Source organism: Caretta caretta, chromosome 4 (genome assembly GCF_965140235.1).
Source record: "Caretta caretta isolate rCarCar2 chromosome 4, rCarCar1.hap1, whole genome shotgun sequence".
Lineage (NCBI taxonomy): Eukaryota > Metazoa > Chordata > Testudines > Cheloniidae > Caretta > Caretta caretta.
Window position 1 is genome coordinate 10,014,019 of NC_134209.1, and position 24,457 is coordinate 10,038,475.

The 24,457-nt window shown below is 49.0% G+C and overlaps 1 protein-coding gene across 1 annotated transcript in view; it reads right to left on the reverse strand.

The window, feature by feature from the left end:
• Nucleotides 1-451: 451 nt before the first annotated feature.
• Nucleotides 452-24,457, reverse strand: part of LOC142071815 (class I histocompatibility antigen, F10 alpha chain-like) — a 28,728-nt gene continuing 4,722 nt past the window's right edge. Inside the window, exons 2-7 of the mRNA XM_075127366.1 lie at nucleotides 11,347-11,664; nucleotides 9,442-9,717; nucleotides 7,105-7,203; nucleotides 6,655-6,687; nucleotides 3,326-3,367; nucleotides 452-2,758 (exon numbers count right to left, since the gene is read on the reverse strand). Of these exons, the coding sequence (XP_074983467.1) occupies nucleotides 2,754-2,758; nucleotides 3,326-3,367; nucleotides 6,655-6,687; nucleotides 7,105-7,203; nucleotides 9,442-9,717; nucleotides 11,347-11,664 (773 nt within the window). The 3' untranslated portion in view covers nucleotides 452-2,753. The remainder of the gene's footprint in view (nucleotides 2,759-3,325; nucleotides 3,368-6,654; nucleotides 6,688-7,104; nucleotides 7,204-9,441; nucleotides 9,718-11,346; nucleotides 11,665-24,457) is intronic.

Sequence of the window (24,457 nt, forward strand, 5' to 3'; positions counted from 1 at the left end):
TGGGTGGGAGTTTGTTAGTGGAAAGGCTTGAATCATAAATGATGAAGAGTTCAGGTGTACTAAGTGTTTCTTTCAAACTCTGATACTGATGGTAAATAAACCACAAACGGCTGAAAAAGTTTTGAATCTGTTTCTCTCTCTCTGTGCAGATACGCCTACAATAACCGTATTTGACAAAACTCACACAAAACTTAAACCTGTTGCCTGAAAGTAATTTTAATGCTAATAGTTGCATCTATTTGACATTTTTCTAAACACTTTCTCAACATTTCAGATAAATTACATCTTTCTTGGAGACAAGTATCGGGGGGAGCCGTGTTAGCCTGTATCCCCAAAAACAACGAGGAGTCCGATGGCACCTTAAAGACTGTTGCCAGCACCCAGTGCCCAGAGGCCAAACAACAGCAGGGGTTCGTTACCTGGTGTGCATCACTCAATAATCACAACGGGGTGGAGAAGCAGAAAAGTTTATTTGCAGCTGCAAACAAAGTGTAGGGAGAATAGAATCTCAAATCCTGCACCCAGAGCAGGTCATTACACACACTTTTATATCCCTTAATGCTACTGCACTACACATCAGCCAATTAAAACTTTACACAAATACTCTGCCTTCCTTATATGGGTTACAACAATGTTTACTTCCTGCAACCGCTAACAAGCATTCCTAGCAACTTAAACAACCAGCACGTCCTGCCTGGCCTTGTAGTTCTCTCTCCTATTATCTTTAACTTGGCGTCAGCAAACCTTACACTCTGAGGCATTATCTGCGGCTGCAACATTGTTTTAAGAGCAAAAGAGCTTACTCAAACCAGCCAGGCCTAAATTCTATTAAGGGGCGTTGAGAAGAAGCCCTTCGGCCTTCAGCAGGGAGACTTCCTCGACCCTTATTGCCTTCCATCCCCTCGACTTAACTAGTGGCCATGCCCTGGGGTCTCCAAGAAGACTAACCGATTTATTTGGGCATAAGCTTTCGTGGGCCCATGAAAGCTTATGCCCAAACAAATCGGTTAGTCTTTAAGGTGCCACCAGACTCCTCATTATCTTTCTTGGAGGTTATTTTCAGGCTATACTATGGCTTGATTTTATTTTTCATTTAATGCACTAAGAATATAAACAATATAGGCCCTGGGCACATTTCACAGCACTGCAGGCGGTCGTTGAACAGGGCACTTGTGGTGTGAAAAATGTTTCTCTTGAGTCTGGACCGTGGCTATATCGTGACCAAGAAATTTGGACCTTGACAAAAAATAATTATCTACCCCGGCATTAAGGGCTGCTCTGAAGAGGACGGTGATCAAGTGTTCTCCAGGTGCACTGACAGTAGGAGACGGGGGATTTAGGTTAGACATTAGGAAAACTCTCTAGCTCTAAGGACAGTTCAGTGTGGGACAGGTTGTCACAGACTCACAGGCCAGTGCCCTCTTGGCTCCGTATGGGAACCGGCCTTTCAGAGTATTGAGCCTACATGAGGTCACACTCTTTGCTCAGGGTTTAAGCTGTAGGCTTCTCCTCCGCCTCCCAATACCGCCCGTCTGAGCCTCCAGCATGCCTGCCTCTCTTGAGCCTGCAGCGATTCTCAGCCAGCGCAGCACAGAAGGGTTTATTGTACGTCTGGAGCACAGCACAAGACCTTCTCAGGGGCGTTCATCAGGGTCTGTCCCCATCCAGGTGGGCTCAGGCCGCTCTTTGTTCCCAGACCAGAAGTGAATCCTCCTTTCTGCGGCCCACCCCATATCACCTCCAAGGCCCCACTTCCATCTGTCTTCTTTCCCGGGCAAACAGGTCTCCAGGTGACTCTCTCTTCAGCTCTTTGTTCTCTCCGCTGCCCATAACTGGCTGGCTCCAAGTTGGGATGGGCCTTCAGGTCATCAGTCGCTAAGTTACAAAGTGCCCAGGCCATGGTCTGGGGTCCAGGCTGCTAGACTGGGTCACACTTGGTCCTCTACAACAGCAGACACCCCACCTCCCACCTGGGTTAGACATGCAGCACACGGGGGAAACTGAGGCACACAGTATACATACGCAACGTTAGGAAAATACCCCACTTCGTCACACAGGTTGCCTAGAGAGGATGTGGAATCCCCGTCGTTGGAGGTTTTTAAGGACAGGTTGGACAAACACCTGTCAGGGATGGTCTAGGTTAACTTGGTGCTGCCTGAGATCGGGGCTGGACTTGATGATCTATTGAGGGCCCTTCTAGCCCAGCATTTCTATGGCTCTATGAATGGTGAAAAGGACATTAGAGGCACTTACAAACTAAACGCAGACACTTATTCCTGTCCAACAGACGTCCTCAGCTGATGATGGCAACAGCGCGACCAGCTGCGAGTAGACCCGGCCATTTACCGTGTTATAATCATGAAATTCGACAGAAAAAAAAGCCGTCCCCACCACAGATGCACAAGCAGTTACTGCTGACAGACCTAGCTCACCGCACCGCGCAGCCAGAGGACGGCGTGCCCACACTGAATGGGGCAAACACTGAACTCTGACTAACAGAGTTTTTATCCATTAAAATGTTGGAAATTATTTTGTGCAAATAAAACATTATTACAGAAAACTATAACACCTGAAAAGCAAAACATGGTTCAGTGAGCAGAGAGACGAGGCCAGAAATCCCACACGGGACCCTCCAATTGCCAGAGAAAAGCTAGGGAGGGGTTGACTGGTTCTTGTAGGGAGACAGAGCAGAGCTCATCCGTCTTCCTCTCGGGGGTCCCCTCAGGCCGTGGCACGGACTCCACCAGGCTCAGTTAAGCTGCAGAAGTTAAACACAGGCAACGTCTGTCAAAGGGAACCTGCCATCATGTTTTGCAATGACAGTGCAGGCTGCGGTCGGGGCGGTCGCCCTAGTGGCTGCAGGGTTCAGTGGACAAAATCTCTAGCCCCGCTGACAAAGCTTGTAGCTCCAGGGTCAGAGACCCGGGTTCCTGGAGCCCCAAGGGCTGGGCTCTGTCCCTGCTGCTTCCTCCCTGCAGTTCACTGGAGACTGTTCTCTGAAGCAGCTGGAGTTATCCTTGCAAAAGCTGAGCTCAGCCCACGCTGTACCAGCAGCCACAGAGAAATCCCTCTCACTAGCGTCTTTCACTCCTAAAGTCATCGCAGAGAAAACAAGGGGGATTTGGCTGCAAACCTGTTCCTGCACCCCCAGTGTGAATAAAAGGGAAATAAGAGATCCCAAACTCCCCTGTTCTGCTCCTTGGGGCTGGTTTGCTAGAGGGGACGGGCCAGGGACACTCAGGGTCCAATGACTTGGACTGGGTCTCTCTCTCCAGAGGCCTCAGTGAGAGCAGTGAACCCCTAGGCTAGAGCCCCCCTCACTTACCCTTGGCAGATAGGTCAGAACCACTAGATCCTTGGTCGTTTGCTGTGCAGAGGAGGCGGAGAAGAGAGAGTATATTAGCGTCTCTCACAGGACAGGGTTTCAGCGTAGTTGTTAGATACGGGGACTCCTATCCAAAGGGAACAGTCATCACCTCACTCTTCCCAAGCAGTGAGCTGGGTGGTGCACAGATCAGTCTACAGGGCAGCTGCCCAGGATTTCCATTATTCACGTGCGAAAAACGTCACCATTGCAGGGGGACAGCACTGCTCTGTGCTCTTCATGCCTCGTCAGAACGGGAGCCCAGACTACTCAACATTCAACGGCGGGCAAAGCAGGAGATGCTGGGCTAAGGATACTCCTGCCAAATAACCTCAACTCCGCCTCCTTTGGGCTGTGCCCAGAGGGGTCCCTCACGCAGACCACAGACGTCACCCTCCCCCTGCCAATGCACAGCAATTCCCGCCTTAATCAATGGCGCTGCACCAAACAGTGTGGACGGTATGAAGAGGAATGCAGATTTGGGGCGGTGCTGGGCACACAGACAAGGACAAGTTTGGTTTGGCATGGTGCTGGTCTATTCCTTGTTCCTATTCCCAGACCCACTGGGGCAGAGTTTGAGTTGCGTGGGACGCATCATAATTAAGACCGTACCAAATTCACGGTCTGTTTTGGTCAATGTCAGTCACAGGATGTAAAAAATTGTCATTTTCATCATTTCAGCTATTTAAATCTGAAATTTCACAGTGTTGTACCTGTAGGGTCCTGACCCAAAAAGCGGCTGGGGGGGCAGGAAGGTTATTGTCGATGGGTCACAGCATTGCCACCCTTACGTCTAGGGTGCTGCTGGGGGGGCACTGCCTTCAGGGCTGGGTGCCTGGCCAGCAGACACCGTTCTCTGGCTCCCCAGCTCTGAAGGCAGCACAAAAGTAAGGGTGGCAATTCTGTGATCCCCTCCAATAACCTTGTAAACCCCCTCCTCCCCCCACAACCCTCTTCTGGGTCAGGACCCCCTGTTAGAGAAACGCAGGTCTCCCCTGTGAAATCTGTATAGATTTCATGGTCCGTGATGCGTTTTTTATGGCTGTGAATTTGGCCATAATACCTCTGCATATCCTGGTTTGCCAACCTTTGACTTCTGGGAATTAAACACTCCCATTCTGAAAGGACACAGGGAGCCCAGGGCAGGGCTGAGCACCTGCCACCTTAACTCCCCATTAACAAAGCTCTTGCATGTGAATTTCTGTTCTTCTGGAGTAACGAGGAGGAGGGAGGGAGGCATGACTGAGGGCCAGCTGCAGGAGGAAGGGTGGTGCTCTGCGGAGGTTTTGTTGGCACTTCTCAAACCCCCTCCGTTACCTGCTGGAGGCACCCCGGAGAGGGTAAAGAGAGAGCTGGATGACTACCCCCTAGCAGGGCCCGGCAGATCTGTGCACTTTATACTGGCTCTTCATACCAGACTTTAGAGGGCCTCAGATGCAGTCGATAATTGATGTAAATATTTCCCATAGTTTTAGTCTTGATCCTGTTGGTAAAGCTAATTACAGGAGACAATTGAGGAGGGGATTTGAACTTGTTGTAATCGAGGCGACAGAGTGGTGCTGATCTGAAGTCAGTGGAAAGACTCCCATTGGCTTCAAAGGCTTTGGATCAGGCCCAGATTTCACAAGCACCAAACCAACTTTCAGGTAAGTCAAAAGAAGTGTAACATTAAAAGCAGGTCAGACACCTTCAGGGTCACACTCAGCCACACACAGCACAGCTCTAGGGGGATAATAATTCAGCCCAAAACCACCGTATACATTCCTGACTATCGCCTTGTCTACACTACTAAAATTGGGACCCATGCCCGCAAGCCATGCAGTTCCACCAGAGAGAGCAGGGGTGGAGCAATTGAGGAGATGGGGTTCAGGTGTTTTTAACCCTTGTATCATCTAGGACTTCCTCGGAGCAAGGTTAGAGAACATGTGTCTACAGCCACTCTACACTACTGAAGACGACCTCTGCTGGGAAAACAACACAGCAGGGCACAGATTATCCAACAAGTTCTTGGAATGTATTGGAGACAATTTTTCTTTCAGAATGTGGAGAAAGCTATTAGGGGAGAGGCTGTTCTAGATTTGGTTTGACAAATAGGGAGGAACTGGTTGAGAATTTGAAAGTGGAAGGAAGCTTGGGTGAATGTGATCATGAAATGACAGAATTCATGATTCTAAAGAATGGTAGGCGGGAAAACAACACAATAAAATAATGGATTTCAAGAAGGCAGACTTTAGCAACTCCCTGAGTTTGCTAAGGTAAGATCCCATGGGAAGCAAGTCTAAGGGGAAAAACAATTCAGGAGAGTTGAAAAGTTCTCAAGGAGACATTATCAAGAGCACAAGTGCAAATTATCCCACTGCACAGGAAAGAAATGAAGGATGGCAAGAGACCACGCTGGCTTAACCAGGAGATCTTCAATGATCTAAAAATCAAAAGAGAGTCCGACACAAAGTGGAAGCTAGATCAAACTACAAAGAAAAACTGTAAACAAATAACACAAGTATGTAGAGGCAAAATTAGAAAGGCCAAGGTGCATAATGAGATCAAACTAGCTAGAGACATAAAAGGTAACAAGAAAACATTCTACAAATACACTAGAAGCAAGAGGAAGACTAAGGACAGGGTAGGCCCATTAGTCAATGAGGAAGGAAAGACAAAAACAGAACATGTGAAAATGGGAAAAGGGCTAAATGATTTTTTTGTTTCAGTTTTCACCCAAACGTGTCATAGCGATTGGATGTCTGACATAGTGAACACCAGTGAAATTGAGGTAGAATCTGAGGCTAAAATAGGGAAAGAACAAGTTAAAAATTATTTAGACAAGTTAGAGGTCTTCAAGTCACCAAGGCCTGATGAAGAGCATCCTAGAATAGTCAAGGAACTGAGAGAGGAGATATCTGAGTCAATAGCTCTGAAAAGTCATGAAAGATGGGAGAGAGGACTGGAAGAGGTGGTTAAGCACTGGAATAAATTGCCTAGAGAGGTTGTGGAATCTCCCTCATTGGAGGTTTTCAGAGCAGGTTACTCAGGGATGGTCTAGATAATACCTAGTCCTGCCATGAGTGCAGGGAACAGGACGAGGTGTCCTCTTGAGGTCCCTTCCAGTCCTACGATTCTATGGTACTAGAGCAATAGTTGGAGATTTCCCTAAAATCCTCAGTGTAGACAAGGCCTATGAGTGGGAGCGAGGATCTCCTGTCAGTGCTTCCAGGCTAAAATCCACAAGCAAATACTGATGGCTGTTCAGAGATGGCCACTTGAAAAGAGGCGATGGGTCTCTTGTCACTTACCCTGAGCTACAGCATAGCCGTCTCCCTTCTTCCCTGCAGACAGAAGGCAAATTTCAGTGAATGCAGCTCCCAAGGCAGGAACCGACTCCGATCTGTGTCCACAGCTCAGAAACCAGGCCCCTGGCCCAGCACAGCCCCCTGGAGCTCAGTAATGGACTCAAGGTCCCAGGCGCTCACAATTGGCAGGAGAGAAAGACACAATGAGACTGTTTCCAAAGACCTCAGCGCACTGGGTGCTGAGCTCTTTGGAAAACCTAGCCCCATCTAAACTGTAACCCACACCCAGTTTCTGGGTCTGGCCTTCCAGCAGCTCCCATTGGGGGTCATTAGCTCAGTCCCGCAATGGGGCAGTTACACCGTACTGACACAGGCTCCTGTACTGCTGTTGCCCTTAGGCGGGTGTGCAGGGCCCGGCAAGTCCAGAGAATCCCCCCATCCCAGGCTCTTTACCTGGGCGTTTCTTTTTCCAGACGACTACTCCGATTATAGCACCACCCAGGACAACTGCAGTGATAACTCCAGCCACAGTGGGAATCAGATTATTTGGTTCTGAAATGGAATGGAAAGAATGATCAATGGGGAAAAATCCCCCTCCCCCCACCTCTAAAATCCCCCTTTCATCCCACTGCAGGGATCCGTCAGTCAGCTCCCCAAGTTAGGGCTGAGTCCTGCAACCCTCCACCCCTTCCACTGCAGCCACCATGCATTGCACCCCACCATAGGAAGTCCTGGACACAGTCTCTACCACTTCAAGTCATAATAAATATTTAGCACTTAAACTCGAAGACTTTTATAACATTAACCAATCCTCAGAACTGTGGGAGAGCATGGATGTCAGAATCATCCCTACACGGGAAAGGGGGGAGACTTGCTGAAGATCACACAGTGAGGCAGTGCAAGAGCCAGGAATCGACCCCAGGAATCCTGGCTCTCAGCCCCTCCTGCTCTAACCCCCTAACCCCAACTCCCCTTCCAGAGACAGAACCCAGGAGTCCTGGCTCCCAGCCCCTAACCCCCCTTGACCATGCTGACTTTCATGACTAATGGAACAGTCCCACTGTGGGAATCTGGTGCCAAACTGGAAACTGACCTCAAAGCTCTGGATTTCCCTGCCATGAATGGAGTTACAGACACAATGCGTGTTTTTTGAGGGGGCAGGAAGTGAAGAGGGGAGGATAGAAATATTAATACTGTTTTTGGTTTATATAAACCTGTTAAACCCCACGTTCTGTATACACTTTCAGTTTCATTAATCAGCTTCTCCTGTTGTCTGAAAGAGCCACATGATAATACAGCAAAAAGAAAAATATTTCGAAGAGAATAAGGAAATGTGGGTTATGACACAAAAATTGGCAAGGGACGTGGGAGCAGGATCGTGATGTGAAACCGTCTGCTGACGAGAGTCCCGGTGCACATTGCCCGCTCAGAAATCGTTTGCACTTCCAAATGCTGCATTTTTCCACATCCCATTTAACCAAGCAAAAAGATGGCTGGAAGGGAGCTCCATCTGTAATAAATTATTCCTAGACTTTCTTGTGCTAGGGGCATAGGAGTCTCTCCCCCATGATGCAGGGCTCTAATCTGCCTCCTCGCTCCATTCCAAGGCCATACCTCCCTTCCAGCATCACTGCGCACAGAAACAAGCTGCTCCCAACATTAAACCTCTCTCTCTGGCCACATGGGCAAGAATGAAGAGCCCATAGAGCCGTGTTTCTGAGAACCTGCTGAATCAGGGGACCGGAAGGGACCTCGAGAGGTCATCTAGTCCCGTCCCCTGCACTCATGGCAGGACCACAAGTGCATGAAGTTGAGACCGATGTGGAAGTATATAAAGGGAATTTGGATGCAGGCCTCTGAAATGAACAGAAGTCAGGCTAACTCTAGCTTTAATAACGCAAGATTTGTAGAAGCGGGGATAGTGCGAAGCGAGTGGAAAAGAACTGTGAAAGAGGCTGTTGTGACCTTGTATTAGATAAGAATAGAACGTAGACTATAAGAGAAATTAAGCAAAATGAGATATCATGAAGGAATATGTATAAACAATATGCAGCTGTTGCTTATTATTGTCTGTAATAAAGGTATAAATACTTGATCTAATTGTTTATCTGTAGAGAGACCTGCCTAGGTGTGGGAAACCCTGTGTCCTAGGGCACTCTCTCCCTCTGTGCAATTGCTTGAGATAATAAAGTGTATCTGACTTGCTGCACCCAACCTGAGAGTGAGAACTGTGTTTTTCTCTGACACCGGGCTGCAAGCTGAAGCAAGACCAATTCTGTGTGGAAATAAGGGGCAGATTTGAGCTTCCCCTGGGATGTGGTAAATTCTCCATCCCTTGGAGACTTTACATCTGGAATGGGCATCTCTTTCTGAAGGATGAGCTCTAGTTTGCTCACAGATGACCAGACTGGATGCTGGGGTCCCTGGCGTGATTCCCCCCTGCCCTGGGCTATGCAGGAGCTCAGATCAGATGATTAGAATGGTCCCTTCAGGCCTTAATGTCCGATTACTAATCTTCTCCCTTCAGAGACAGTGTATTGCTGAGATGTATCGAACAGCCCCAGAGGCAGCAAACTGGAGAGCAAGGCATGAGCCCCAGGCACTGTGGGTCCCAACTCCAGCACAAGAACTTGATGCAGAGGGACAGGGCCAAAGGGGACAGGGCCTCACAGACCCTGAGGAAATTCCAGCTTCAGCCTAGAAATCCAAATGAGAATTTTTCAGGGGTTGAGTTTAACGGATTCCCCCTCTCCCACAAGGAAAAAAGAGACACACACACAAATGCCTTACCCCAGGAGACGGAGAGTGGCTCTGATAGGCTTTCATGCTCCACGTGACATGAATAATGGCCTTTGATCTTGGGATCAATCTCCATTGTCACCCAGGTCTGGTAGGTCCCGTCCCCACTGGGTAGGATGCCTTCAGAGTAGGTCTCTTGCTGTCTGCTCTCCCCATTTCTCAGCCAGGTCACGGTGATGTCCCGGGGGTAGAACCCACTGACCTTACAGGAGAGGGTGGTGAGGCCGTCATGAGATGACCTGTCGCTCACTCTAGCTGTTGGGCGCACTGGGAAAAAGAAGAAACTGAAGTTAGTTATTTTCAAGCTCTAATCCAGGCAGCCTTTGCTGGAGCTTTGCAGCATGAAATTCTGAGACCCCAGGAGTGGGAGAGGACGAAAGTCCATGAGACGGAATCCCTCTGATGAGAGAGAACCACCATGTTAGAGAATTCCTGTGCCCAATTCACAGCATCAGCAACGGTGAACCCCCAATCCAGGTCCCTGACCTGGCCTCTGCTCCCAACCACAGTGACACAAGTACCTTGAAAGGCTTCACTAAGCTCCAGATACAGGTGTCAATCATGTGCTAGGTTTGTGCCCATCTCCTCTCAGTCCCTGGATATGAAAGAGAGAAGAATCTTGCCCTGGCCAGGGAGCAAAAAAAATGAACTAGATAAAATGACCAATTAAAGATGGAAAGGGCCCATTAAACAAAAAGTGACAGTGCTAAATTGCCCCTCAAATTAACTAATATTAATTGGCTAATTTCTTGTAAGTTGTTACCAAATCTATTTACCCCAATATTATGGATTTCAAATGCATTTACTCTTATGTGGAAAAATCAGTTTCCCAGCCCGTTGGCACTGAAATATACATTAGACTGCTGTGTATGGCTTTTACTTCTTGGCATTTGTAAAGATGGCAATTGACAAGATAATGTTCTGCTGAGGTTCCTGAGAGAAATAAGTAACTAGTATGTTGCAAAAAACTGGGTACAAATTTCAAGTAACTTTGAACAGCAAGTGCAAACTGTTTGGGAAGGGAAAGATTAGGGTGTGTAATGATGCTAACTAATCTGGGAAATGTGTGTACATGGTAACACACAAGGTACATATGTGGGTAATAGCGAGCTAACATTTTGAAGCAGACTACGCTGCAACTGTCCTCCTGAGTTGGAGTGGTAAAGCATTTAACCTCTTCCCTTCTATGTTTGTGCTGATTAATCTTTACTGAAAAAGCTTTGATAAATTTGAGTGTGATTATCAGATGTCTTATTGATAAAAGAATCAAGGAATAAGTAAGAGGGTGTTGCAGCAAAGGTAGGTCTTGAGGGGGAAAACTGGAAGGTCAAGGGGTGCCTTCTTCCAGATTAGTATGGGGAGGGCAATTCCACATGTAGGGGATGGCATGGAAGAAAGCACATAAATGACTGTGGGAGAAGTTTGGACAAAGGCAACAAGAACAAAGCTACCGTCATTGGTGGAACACAGGGGCTGGGGGTAACATAAGAAAATATGATGGTGCAGACAGTGAATGAGGAAGAATTGCATGGTGAATGAAGCTGGTGTCCAGAGAAGCGGTGGCTCTTCCATAATTAAGTAAAGTGCTCTAACATGCACACACATTGGCAGATTGCCTTGATAACTACTGTGTCACACCAGGGGAAGAGCTAGAATGTGTGCTGCAAATTTGGGCTCATTTGATCAGCTTCTCTACAGTGAGCTGCTTTTAACATTTTAAATTTCTTATCTTCTTTTCCAGCAGCGTTGGCGGGGAAGGGGTTCTTTCCCCACCCATCCCTGGTGCAAGGTTCGCTGAATTGCCCCTTACTGCCCTGCTCCATTTTGGAACTGGGGCTGGGGAATGGAGATGTAACTTGTAGTGACCTCTTGGGTGGGGCTTGTCCCCCATCTTACCTTTCCTCTGCAGAGTCTCCTTCCCGTACTCTAAAGAACTCCTTAGCCAGGGAATACATGTCTCCTCCAGGTAGCGTTTCCACCGCTGGTTGTCAAGTACTTCAGCATCCCATCTCCTCTTGGAGATCTGAGCCCCAATGTCTGCTGCTACCCAAGTCACGGTCTCCTTATCGAAGGTAAGAAAGTCGCGTCCGTCATATGAATCCTGGTAAAACCCCCAAGTGGTGTTGTCTTCCCGGAGATCACAGCCGTATATCGTCTGGATAATGTGAAACCCTGAAACACAGCTGAGGGTCAGCAGCAGCCTCTCTCTGAAATCTCACCAAGACCCCATTGCAGGTAGACCACTGGGTCCTCCCCTTGCTACTGGGCCCTCCCTCCCCTGAGAAATGGGGTTCCCACTTATGCTGCTGGGTCCTACACCCTCCCAGCTCCTTTCAGGAGGGAAGCCAAACCCACAGGGGGCCCACACTCCATCTGTTGGGTCTTTGTACACTAAAGACCCCCCACTATAGAGAGCTCACAACCTTCAAGGATCACCTCACTGCTGCTTGTTCTTGCATGTTCCCTGTAGGGGGTGCAGGGTGGCACAACCCCAGAGGGAGTACTCTGGATATTAATAGAATCATAGAATATCAGGGTTGGAAGGGACCTCAGGAGGTCATCTAGTCCAACCCCCTGCTCAAAGCAGGACCGATCCCCAACTAAATCATCCTAGCCAGGGCTTTGTCAAGCCTGACCTTAAAAACTTCTAGGGAAGGAGATTCCACCAACTCCCTAGGGAACGCATTCCAGTGTTTCACCATCCTCCTAGTGAAAAAGTTTTTCCTAATATCCAACCTAAACCTCCCCCACTGCAATTTGAGACCATTACTCCTTGTTCTGTAATCTGCCACCACTGAGAATAGTCTAGAACCATCCTCTCTGGAACCCCCTTTCAAGTAGTTGAAAGCAGCTATCAAATCCCCCCTCATTCTTCTCTTCCACAGACTAAACAATCCCAGTTCCCTCAGCCTCTCCTCATAAGTCATGTGTTCCAGTCCCCTAATCATTTTTGTTGCCCTCCGCTGGATGCTTTCCAATTTGTCCACATCCTTCTTGTAGTGTGGGGCCCAAAATTGGACACAGGACTCCAGATGAGGCCTCACCAATGTCGAATAGAGGGGAACGATCACGTCCCTCGATCTTCTGGCAATGCCCCTACATATACATCCCAAAATGCCATTGGCCTTCTTGGCAACAAGGGCACACTGTTGACTCATATCCAGCTTCTTGTCCACTGTAACCCCTAGGTCCTTTTCTGCAGAACTGCTGCCTAGCCATTCGGTCCCTAGTCTGTAGCGATGCATGGGATTCTTCCGTCCTAAGTGCAGGACTCTGCACTTGTCCTTGTTGAACCTCATCAGATTTCTTTTGGCCCAATCCTCCAATTTGTCTAGGTCCCTCTGTATCGTATCTCTACCCTTCAGCGTATCTACCTCTCCTCCCAGTTTAGTGTCATCTGCAAACTTGCTGAGGGTGCAATCCACACCATCCTCCAGATCATTTATGAAGATATTGAACAAAACCGGCTCGAGGACCAATTTTCTATCCACCATATAGTCCATATTGCAGAGGTCTATCCCCTCCAGCTCTCTTCTGCTCTCTGAGGAGTCCCCCAGTTCTGGTAATCAGGGTCATTCTGGAGAAGAGAGAGAGTTCAGGGTGTCTATACCCCACTCTCTCCTGCTCTGGTTGTATTAATTTTGCAGGATCCTCAGGGTGACTTGGTCCCCCACCTCCTCCATTCACATTACCCGCATGTCCCTGTAGGGAAGGGGTACAGGAGATCTGTCCCCCACACTAACTTCTGCTCTGGTTTAATGACCTCACAGAATCCCCAGGGTCCCTCTGTTTCCCTGCCCCATCTTCCCCGTACCTCCAGCTCAATCTAGGAACGGCAAAGCACCAACTTCGGATGCTTGGCCGAATGAGTTACACCCAGCCTCCCTGCACTGGGAGGCAGGTGTGAGAGGATTGTTCTCCCCAACTGACAGAGGGAGAAGCGAAGGCTGAGAAAGGCGAAGGGCCTTGTCTTCCATCACACAACCTGTCGGGATAGAGTTGGGAACAGGACCCGGGTGTCCTGGCTTTCAAACGAACCATCAGTCTGGAGTTTCACACACTGAATAAACGGACCTGGAATGAGCTACAGACCAACAACCATTCACACTGATTCTTCAGCAAGTGTTTTAGAAGAAGGAGAACACCAGCGAGAACCAGGAACGGCTCAGAGACAATCAGCAGCGAGAAGGAGAACAATTCACCAAGCAAATAATTTTTCTGGCTCATTTGCTGGGCCTTGAACAAGAACAACAAAGTCCTGAATCTCCTCCCTGCCACGAGACCCCCTGCTCAGCCAATCAGCGTGGAGACTCTGGCAGTGGGCAGAGGGTTCCCCAGATGGCCCAGGGATGGCTCAGGTCACCGGTGAGGATCACTCTCAGAGCACGCTTCCTGTCCCATCTCTTTGGGAGGCCTCCCACCATGAGGGCTACAGAGCAGCCCCCTCCTCGCCAGTGGAGGGAGGGAAGCAGGAAAAGGGAAACCAAAAAAGACAAACCTCAAGGACTCGAAGGGACAAAGGCCTAGCTGGGGGAAAATTGTCCCACCTTAACCTCCTGTTTTCTGTGCCGAGAATTTGGCCAGCACCGGGTGGATCAGGCTGCCTCGGTACCAAACCTCTCTGGGGCTCTTCCCTTCTCCACAGGGACGTCTGTCTTCTCGCTCAAGAGCAGTGGGAAAGGAGAAAACTCCAGAGAGGCTCCACCTCGCGCTCACATACGAGACCCTGAATTCTCTCTCAGTCCTCAAGGAGACACCTCAAGAAGGAGACTCCCTGCAGCAAAGCCCCGGGGGTCTCTGAGATCCCCCTGCCCTGCAGCCTGTCCTCCCTGGCCGTTGTCGTGGACTCTCTGTGAGGTCACCGCCTCCCAACCGCCTTTCACCAATCAGCTGAGTGCTGCAAAAGGCCCTTGTGATGTCACTGCCACCCCCACCCCTGCCCTGCAGGGCTCATGTCCTGCCCCGAGCCGGCTCCTGTGCGTGTTTGAGCTGCTCCCCCTGGGTCACCCCCACACACTCAGTGGTCGTGCAAGGGTTCACGCAGGCCACACGTGGAACCATCAGAGGATGCTCAATGTGCCGCACTCGGTTTTGCAGAGGTTTGGAGACTTGAAGGCCAGAAGAGACTCTTAGATCATCTCATCTGGCCCCCCTACACATCACAGGCCTCCTGTATGGCGCAGTGGCGAGTTTTGGACCAAAGCAGACTCGAGAAAGGCATCTCATCAAGGGATGGAGGAAGCACCACTTCCCTTGGGAGTCTAGAGGAAATTGATGCTGTGGGGGGCAGGGAATTGACCTCAAGGCCACACTTGTGAGTCTGTATCATAACAAACATGCACAACAGCACCGCACAAAGTATGTACACGTCACCTTAACTCTGATGTTTCCTAACGTTTAAAGGCCTGGCCTCCAGGGTGTTCTTTGTGCTTACAGATTGATTCTGGGGAGAGATGTAATGATTTAGTTCAGAGTGGGAGCCGTGTTAGTCTGTATCAGCAAAAAACAAAAGAAAACGAGGAGTACTTGTGGCACCTTAGAGACTAACAAATGTATTTGGGCATAAGCTTTCGTGGGCTAAAACCCACTTCATCGGATGCATCCACTGGAAAATACAGTCGGAAGATATATATACACAGAGAACATGAAAAAATGGGGGTTGCCATACCAACTCTAACAGACAATCAACTGACAGACAGACAACTGACAGACAGACAACAGACAGACAACTAAATCAATTAAGGTGGGCTATTCTCAGAAGGAGGAAAAAAACCTTTTGTAGTGAAAATCAGGATGGCCCATTTCAAGGAGTTGAGAGGAAGATGTGAGTAACAGTAGTGGGGAACTTAGCATGGGGAAATAGTTTTTACTTTGTGTAATAACCCACCCACTCCCAATCTTTATTCAAGCCTAATTTAACAGTGTCCAGTTTGCAAATTAATTCCAATTCTGCAGTTTCTGGCTGGAGTCTGTTTTTGAAGTATTTTTATTGGAGAATTGCGAATTTTAGATCTGAAATTGAGTGACCAGGGAGGTTGAAGCGTTCTCCGACTGGTTTCTGAATGTTATAATTCTTGAGGTCTGATTTGTGTCCATTTATTCTTTTGCATAGAGATTATCCGGTTTGGCCAATGTACATGGCAGAGGGGCATTGCTGGCAAATGATGGCAAACATCACATTGGTAGACGTGCAGGAGAATGAGCCCATGATGGTGTGGCTGATGTGATTAGGTCCTAGGATGGTGTGCCTAGAATCATAGAATCATAGATTCATAGAATATCAGGGTTGGAAGGGACCTCAGGAGGTCATGTAGTCCAACCTGTTGCCGGCACCCAGTGCCAAGAGGCTAAACAACAGCTGAGGTTGGTTCGCTACCCGGTGTGCTACACCCAATAATCACAACGGGGTGGAGAAGCAGAAAAGTTTATTTGCAGCTGCAAAAAGGTACAGGGAGAATAAGATCTCATATTCTGCACCCACAGCAGGAAGTTACACAGGCTTTTATACATCCTTTTTCCCAGCATACCTATCCAATAGCAAGCTGCCCTAAGTATCCATCTAGCCAGCCAATCCAGTTCCCAGCTAGTTCCCTTGTTCTCTGTATCATTTGTTAAACTATACATAAAGCTGCTTTATTCAGCATTGTTCTTCCATATCTGCCCTGTTCGGCCTTGTTTAGTTTCAGGCAGTCTGACTCTGCAACATATTGTTGCAGATCCTCAGCATAACTGCTGCGAGTGCCTCCAGGCTGGGGGGGGCAAGGACACTTGGACCTAGTATGCAGATCTGCTGCGAGTGCCTCCAGGCGGGGGGGGGGGGGCAAGGACACCTGGGCCTAGTGCGAGGGGGCTTCATTGACACTCGTGGTCTTCCATCCCCTCGAGTTACCTAGTGGCCATGCCCCAGTGTCCCCAACAACTCCCCTGCTCAAAGCAGGACCAATCCCCAACTAAATCATCCCAGCCAGGGCTTTGTCAAGCCTGACCTTAAAAACTTCTAAGGAAGGAGATTCCACCACCTCCCTAGGTAACGCATTCCAGTGTTTCACCACCCTCCTAGTGAAAAAGTGTTTCCTAATATCCAACCTAAACCTCCCCCACTGCAATATGAGACCATTACTCCTTGTTCTGTCATCAGCTACCACTGAGAACAGTCTAGATCCATCCTCTTTGGAACCACCTTTCAGATAGTTGAAAGCAGCTATCAAATCCCCCTCAGTCTTCTCTTCTGCAGACTAAAGAATCCCAGTTCCCTCAGCTTCTCCTCATAAGTCATGTGTTCCTGTCCCCTACTCATTTTTGTTGCCCTCTGCTGGACTCTTTCCAATTTTTCCACCTCCTTCTTGTAGTGTGGGGCTCCAAACTGGACACAGTACTCCAGATCTCCAGAATAGATATGTGGACAGAGTTGGCAATGGGTTTGTTGGAAGGATCGGTTCGTGGGTTAGTGTTTTTGTTGTGTGGTTGCTGGTGAGTATTTGCTTCAGGTTGGGGGGCTGTCTGTAAGTGAGGACTGGCCTGTTTCCCAAGATCTGTGAGAGTGAGGGATCATCCTTCAGAATAGGTTGCAGATCCTTGATGCTGCGCTGGAGAGGTTTCAGTTGGGGGCTGAAGGTGACGGCTGGTGGCGTTCTGTTCCTTTCTTTGTTGGGCCTGTCCTGGAGTAGGTGACTTCTGGGTATTCTTCCCTTCAGCAGGTAGTTTTAAGATCGCTTGATAGAGATCCTGTAGGTGTTTGTCTCTGTCCGAGGGGTTGGAGCAAATGCGGTTGTACCGTAGAGCTTGGCTGTAGACAAGGGATCGTGTGGTGTGGTCTGGATGAAAGCTGGAGGCGCACCACACGATCCCTTGTCTACAGCCGAGCTCTGCGATACAACCGCATTTGCTCCAACCCCTCAGACACAGACAAACACCTACAGGATCTCTGTCAAGCGTTCTGACAACTACACTACCCACCTGCGGAAGTGAAGAAACAGATTGACAGAGCCAGAAGAGTACCCAGAAGTCACCTACTACAGGACAGGCCCAACAAAGAAAATAACAGAACGCCACTAGCCGTCACCTTCAGCACCCAACTAAAACCTCTCCCATGCATCATCAAGGATCTACAACCTATCCTGAAGGACGACCCATCACTCTCACAGATCTTGAGAGACAGGCCAGCCCTTGCTTACAGACAGGCCTCCAACCTGAAGCAAATACTCACCAGCAACCACACACCACACAACAGAACCACTAACCCAGGAACCTATCCTTGCAACAAAGCCCGTTGCCAACTCTGTCCACATATCTATTCAGGGGACATCATCATAGAGCCTAATCACATCAGCCACACTATCAGAGGCTCATTCACCTACACATCCACCAATCTGATATATGCCATCATGTGCCAGCAATGACCCTCTGCCATGTACATTGGTCAAACAGGACAGTCTCTATGTAAAAGAATCAATGGACACAAATCAGACGTCAAGAATTATAACATTCAAAAACCAATTGGAGAACACTTCCATCTCTTTGGTCACTCGATTACAGACCTAAAAGTTGCAATTCTTCAACTAAAAAACTTCAAAAACAAACTCCAACCAGAGACTGCTGAATTGGAATTAATTTGCAAACTGGACACAATTAACTGATGCTTGAATAGAGGCTGGGAGTGGATGGGTCATTTCACAAAGTAAAACTATTTCCCCATGTCTATTTCTCCTCACCCCCACCCCCCACTGTTCCTCAGACTTTCTTGTCAACTGCTGGAAATGGCCCACCTTGATTATCACTACAAAAGGTTCCCCCCTCCCCGTTCTCCGGCTGGTAATAGCTCACCTTAAGTGATCACTCTCGTTACCGTGTGTATGGTAACACCCATTGTTTCATGTTCTCTCTGTATATAAATCTCCCCACTGTATTTTCCACTGAATGCATCCAATGAAGTGAGCTGTAGCTCACGAATGCTTATGCTCAAAGAAATTTGCTAGTCTCTAAGGTGCCACAAGTCCTCCTTTTCTTCAAGTGAGATGGTAATTCATTAATTCCCTGGGTTACTTCCTGGCCATTTGTCTTGCTTTAGTGCCATTGAGAAAACTGTTCTCAAAATCTCTGGGTCCCCTTGCCCTACACTGTGGTTATGAAAGCTCCTTCTCAGCTCCTTTTACTTTCCTGCTTTCCAGTTACTGTAAATAAACCATTAACACAATTCTTCTTGTTTCTTCCACATTCATGTCCTAGTTCCAGTTGTTTGGGGCAGAGTCATGAGATGTGTTTGTGACACTCTACACCTTGGGGGAGTGTGCTGCGCTGATAAGAAGCACACGGGATCTTTTCAGGGGGAAAGGCAATACGCCGCATTTCTTGAAAATACAACTCTTAGCATACGCATTTAATCACACACACACACACGTCCTGCAGATGGTCTTACAGTTACCAGTTTGCTGTAGCTCTTGTCAATATAATGGCCAGTTAGATTGAACACAAGCGAGGAGCTGAGCTCCGTCGGTCGCGATCCCATGCTCCGAGGCTTTGCAGGACTGAACCCAGAGTCTGATGGCAAAACACCCCAGTTTTAGACTTGTCAATTCCCACTTTCGTCGATGGATTTTGCAATGTCATTCTGTAATCGTTAGTCCTTAAGTGGGGTTAATCTCCGGGTTTTCCGCTATTATCATTTGATGGTTTTGTTGGCGTCCCATCCTTAGCTCTTCTTTGTTGTCTTGCATTCAGGGTGCCTGCCTCACCTTTGAGGTCATCAATGCTGCTAACATGTTTAGCGTCGGATACAATGGATGTTTTCTGATTGTCTCCTGCTGTTTCCAAGTCTCTCACTTCTTCTTGACCATCTGGACATTTGTGATGGCTTTTCACCTTTATTTTGAACTATGCACACATTTCTCACTCATACCAAACAATTTGATGGAGACTTTCAAACAGGATAATATTTTAGAAAGGATGATATGGTTTCTAAAGGGATTACAAAAGAACCTTAGGCAACTTAGTTTGCAATGCAGAGAAGAAACACAACTTAATTTGTAATGCAGAGAAGAAACAACACCTTGGAGCAAATACCGTAATGAAACCTTATCGTGAAACAAAAGGTGACCAGGACTGTTCTGGTCTATTCCTGCCTGAAATCAGCTTCAGACATCAGAATCTGGCTGATGCCTCTTTACCAATGGCACACGAGGCCGTTCCTTCCTGCTCTCAGAAAGGGTGGCGGGCAGAATATGGTCAAATCCTATCATACATCAATCCATTTAATACATGATTATCCCTTGTCTTTCATTATGCAAAATGCAAACATCGAATCCTACTCCTCTAAGTGCCCTGTAACCCCCATATTCCTCACCTTGGATTGAATTGTGATGTTACACGTAAACCATGCCATGCAAGGGATCAGGGGAAAGGTGAGGAGCTGCCAAAAGTCACTCTTCTCTCTGTCTAGATCTGTGTCTCCTCAATGCCTATGAAATGAGAAGAATTGGACGGTTTTCACTGAAACATGCTGTAAGTTGTGGAATCAGCCCAAAATGAGCTTCCCCAGAGGTACCAGCAAGGAAGGTCAGCAACCCCTGGGTGGGGTGTGATACAACCCATCAAGAGCCATTGCCCAGCAAGGAAGCTCCCATTCAATGATTCACCTGCATGAGGCCAAAGCAAGGGAATTGCTCCACCTTGCTGGGAGATTGAGCAATGCCCCGACCCCACCCCAGACATGCCTGGACTGGGTCTTCCCAAGCACAGGGATTGAGGGAACAAAAACCAAACTCAAACCCAGGGGCACATGCTTGTCCTTTCTCCTTCCCCCACCTACACTGCAAGCAAGAAAGACACTGAAGACTTGAGACTCCAACTGAGGGGACTGGCCCAGATTTCAAGGGAGAAATCTGGGTGCTAGGGACTGCAAAATCCAGGAGGGGGAGAAAAACGGCTTCGTCTCGTTGTTGCCCAGTCTAGGAGGGTTGAGAGTTCAGACTGTGCACTTAGGTGTTTATTTCCTTTGGTAACTTACTTGGATTTTTTGCCGTTCACTTCATACCACTTAAAATCTCTATTTTGTCGCCAATAAACGTGTTGAGCTGTTCAACTTCACCAGTGAGTTTCCCTGAAGTGTATGGTAAATTCCTCAGTTATCAAAGGCTGGTGTCGAGCCACTTTTCACTGACGAAGTGGGGAAACAATTCATACGATAGAGAGCCTACTCCTGAGATACAGGGCTGGGAGCTGGGGGGATCCGGCTGGTGCCTCCCTGTGTGACTCAGGAGTGGCTCGGGGAGCATTCATGCGATCAAGCTGGGTGACAACAGCACCTGGCGGGGTTGCTGCTGGTCACTAGCAGGGCATTGGGAGAGACAGCCCAGGCTGGAGAGGGTTCAGGGGGCACAGCGGTCCCTTGGTCCCAGGCTGCACCTCAGGGGGATCCCATCACATTGTCCCCCTCCAGCACCCACAGGGAATAGCGAGCCTCTAGGAGCAGCATTTGGGCTTTGCTGAGAGGTGTCCCTTTCCAGTCTGTGCTCTGTCTCTTCTCCTGGACACACTCCTGTCAATCAGGAATCGCTCAGCTGTGCTCTGCAGAGAGCTGACTGGTGACACAGGGCGCAGCCCAGGACGGGACGGAGGTGTGGCAATGCTGAGCGTCACAGGCCATGGGTTTAGACAGCTAGAAAATCACAGGAACAACACGGATCCACACAGCGGAGTTAGGTGCCGAAACTCCCCGTACAACGCATGGGCCACACAGGCACCGTACAATACAACTCCCGAAAGCCAGCTCACGGGGCAGGGAGCCAGCCAAGCCCTTGAATGGGAGAGACTGAGGAGTGGGAGGTGTCCGAGACCGACCCTTCTCTCACAGCACTCACCTGGGCTGTGTCCAGCTGCCTCGCGTAGCTCGGGGCGTGAGTACCAACCTCAGGGCAGTGTTACACACCAGGGCACACACCCCATGGGGACTGGGAGCTCGATAGTTTGATTTCACCCACCAAGAGCTAACTCCCCAGGTACGGCAACATCCTGAAGAGGGAGTCCCAGACACTCCCCTTGGGCCCTCTGCTCTGTCCTGCCACCGAGGCAAGCCTGCCTTTGGGCTCGATCTGTGGCTCAGGGAGGCCTGAGCAGGGCCTGGTGCTGCCAGCATCACACCCCACTGCCTGCAAGGGAGGAAGGATTGAACCAGGGTCCCCATGTTTCAGGTCAGTGTGTGAAGCACGGTGGTGTGGTGGGGCTGTCTCCCGCGCTCCTGTGGAAGTTGGGTCCCCGCGGCTAAATAATGAAAGAGCTCGGGCCGGGGGATTGGATCACCGGGGTTTCCTAATTCCGACCTCTCCGGTGGGTTCTTGCTCTACTGGACATTGTCATCTAAATAACATTGTTAGGAAATCAATCATGAAAAGATGTGGAACGACAGAAATCCAGGGGGTTTCAGGACAGGGAGACCAATTCAGGCAATCAGAACAGCTGATATGACAAATTTTGAGCTCCTATGAGGCTCCAAGCAGACAGGTTATAGAGACGGAAACTGGCCAGGAATTCTTGGAAACTGGGTAAACACTTATAAAAGTATCCATTTGCGTTATGATGAGGGGGTTTGGGGGGAGGGTGTAAACTATTTCCCTGAATCAAGTTTCCACTGGCAGCTCAAGCAGAGGCCAGACCAACCGGCTTGTTCCAATAAGAACAATTACTTAGATGCACCATTTCTTATTGGAACCCTCAGTGAAGTCCTGCCTGAAATATTCCTTGATGTAAAGCCACCCCCCTTGTTGATTTTAATTCCCTGTAAGCCAACCCTGTAAGCCATGTCGTCAGTCGCCCCTCCCTCTGTCAGAGCAACGGCAGACAATTGTTCTGCGCCTTTTTTCTGTGCGGACGCCATACCAAGGCAAGCATGGAGGCCGCTCAGCTCACTTTGGCAATTAAGAGCACATTAAACACCACACGCCTTTTCCAGCAGTATATGCAGCACCAGAACCTGGCAACATGATACCGGGCGAGGAGGCGACGTCAGCGCGGTCACGTGAGTGATCAGGACATGGACACAGATTTCTCTCAAAGCACGGGCCCTGGCAATGTGGGCATCATGGTGCTAATGGGGCAGGTTCGTTCGGTGCAATGCCAATTCTGGGCCTGGGAAACAAGCACAGACTGGTGGGACCGCATAGTGTTGCAGGTCTGGGACGATTCCCAGTGGCTGCGAAACTTTTGCGTGTGTAAGGGCACTTTCATGGAACTTTGTGACTCGCTTTCCCCTGCCCTGAAGCGCATGAATACCAAGATTAGAGCAGCCCTCACAGTTGAGAAGCAAGTGGCAATAGCCCTGTGGAAGCTTGCAACGCCAGACAGCTACCGGTCAGTTGGGAATCAATTTGGAGTGGGCAAATCTACTGTGGGGGCTGCTGTGATGCAAATAGCCCACGCAATCAAAGATCTGCTGATATCAAGGGTAGTGACCCTGGGAAATGTGCAGGTCATAGTGGATGGCTTTGCTGCAATGGGATTCCCTAACTGTGGTGGGGCCGTAGACGGAACCCATATCCCTATCTTGGCACCGGAGCACCAAGCTGGCGAATACATAAACCACAAGGGGTACTTTTCGATAGTGCTGCAAGCTCTGGTGGATCACAAGGGACGTTTCACCAACATCAACGTGGGATGGCCGGGAAAGGTGCATGATGCTCGCATCTTCAGGAACTCTGGTCTGTTTCAAAAGCTGCAGGAAGGGACTTTATTCCCAGACCAGAAAATAACTGTTGGGGATGTTGAAATGCCTATATGTATCCTTGGGGACCCAGCCTACCCCTTAATGCCATGGCTCATAAAGCCGTACACAGGCAGCCTGGACAGTAGTCAGGAGCTGTTCAACTACAGGCTGAGCAAGTGCAGAATGGTGGTAGAATGTGCATTTGGACGTTTAAAGGCGCGCTGGCGCAGTTTACTGACTTGCTTAGACCTCAGCGAAACCAATATTCCCACTGTTATTACTGCTTGCTGTGCGCTCCACAATATCTGTGAGAGTAAAGGGGAGACGTTTATGGCGGGGTGGGAGGTTGAGGCAAATCGCCTGGCTGCTGGTTACACGCGGCCAGACACCAGGGCGGTTAGAAGAGCACAGGAGGGCGCGGTACGCATCAGAGAAGCTTTGAAAACCAGTTTCATGACTGGCCAGGCTACGGTGTGAAAGTTCTGTTTGTTTCTCCCTCATGAAACCCCCCGCCCCTTGGTTCACTCTACTTCCCTGTAAGCTAACCACCGTCCCCTTCTCCCTTCGATCACCACTTGCAGAGGCAATAAAGTCATTGTTGCTTCACATTCATGCATTCTTTATTCATTCATCACACAAATAGGGGGATGACTACCAAGGTAGCCCAGGAGGGGTGGTGGAGGAGGGAAGGAAAATGCCACACAGCACTTTAAAAGTTGACAACTTTAAAATTTATTGAATGCCAGCCTTCTGTTTTTTGGGCAATCCTCTGTGGTGGAGTGGCTGGTTGGCTGGAAGCCCCCCCACCACGTTCTTGGGCATCTGGGTGTGGAGGCTATGGAACTTGGGGAGGAGGGTGGTTGGTTACACAGGGGCTGTAGCGGCAGTCTGTGCTCCAGCTGCCTTTGCTGCAGCTCAACCATACACTGGAACATATTGCTTTGATCCTCCAGCAGCCTCAGCATTGAATCCTGCCTCCTCTCATCACGCTGCCGCCACATTTGAGCTTCAGCCTGTCTTCAGCCCGCCACTTACTCTCTTCAGCCCGCCACCTCTCCTCCCAGTCATTCTGTGCTTTCCTGCACTCTGACATTATTTGCCTCCATGTATTCGTCTGTGCTCTGTCAGTGTGGGAGGACAGCATGAGCTCAGAGAACATTTCATCACGAGTGCGTTTTTTTTTTCTTTCTAATCTTCACTAGCCTCAGGGAAGGAGAAGATCCTGTGATCATTGAAACACATGCAGCTGGTGCAGAAAAAAAAGGGACAGCGGTATTTAAAAAGACACATTTTATAAAACAGTGGCTACACTCT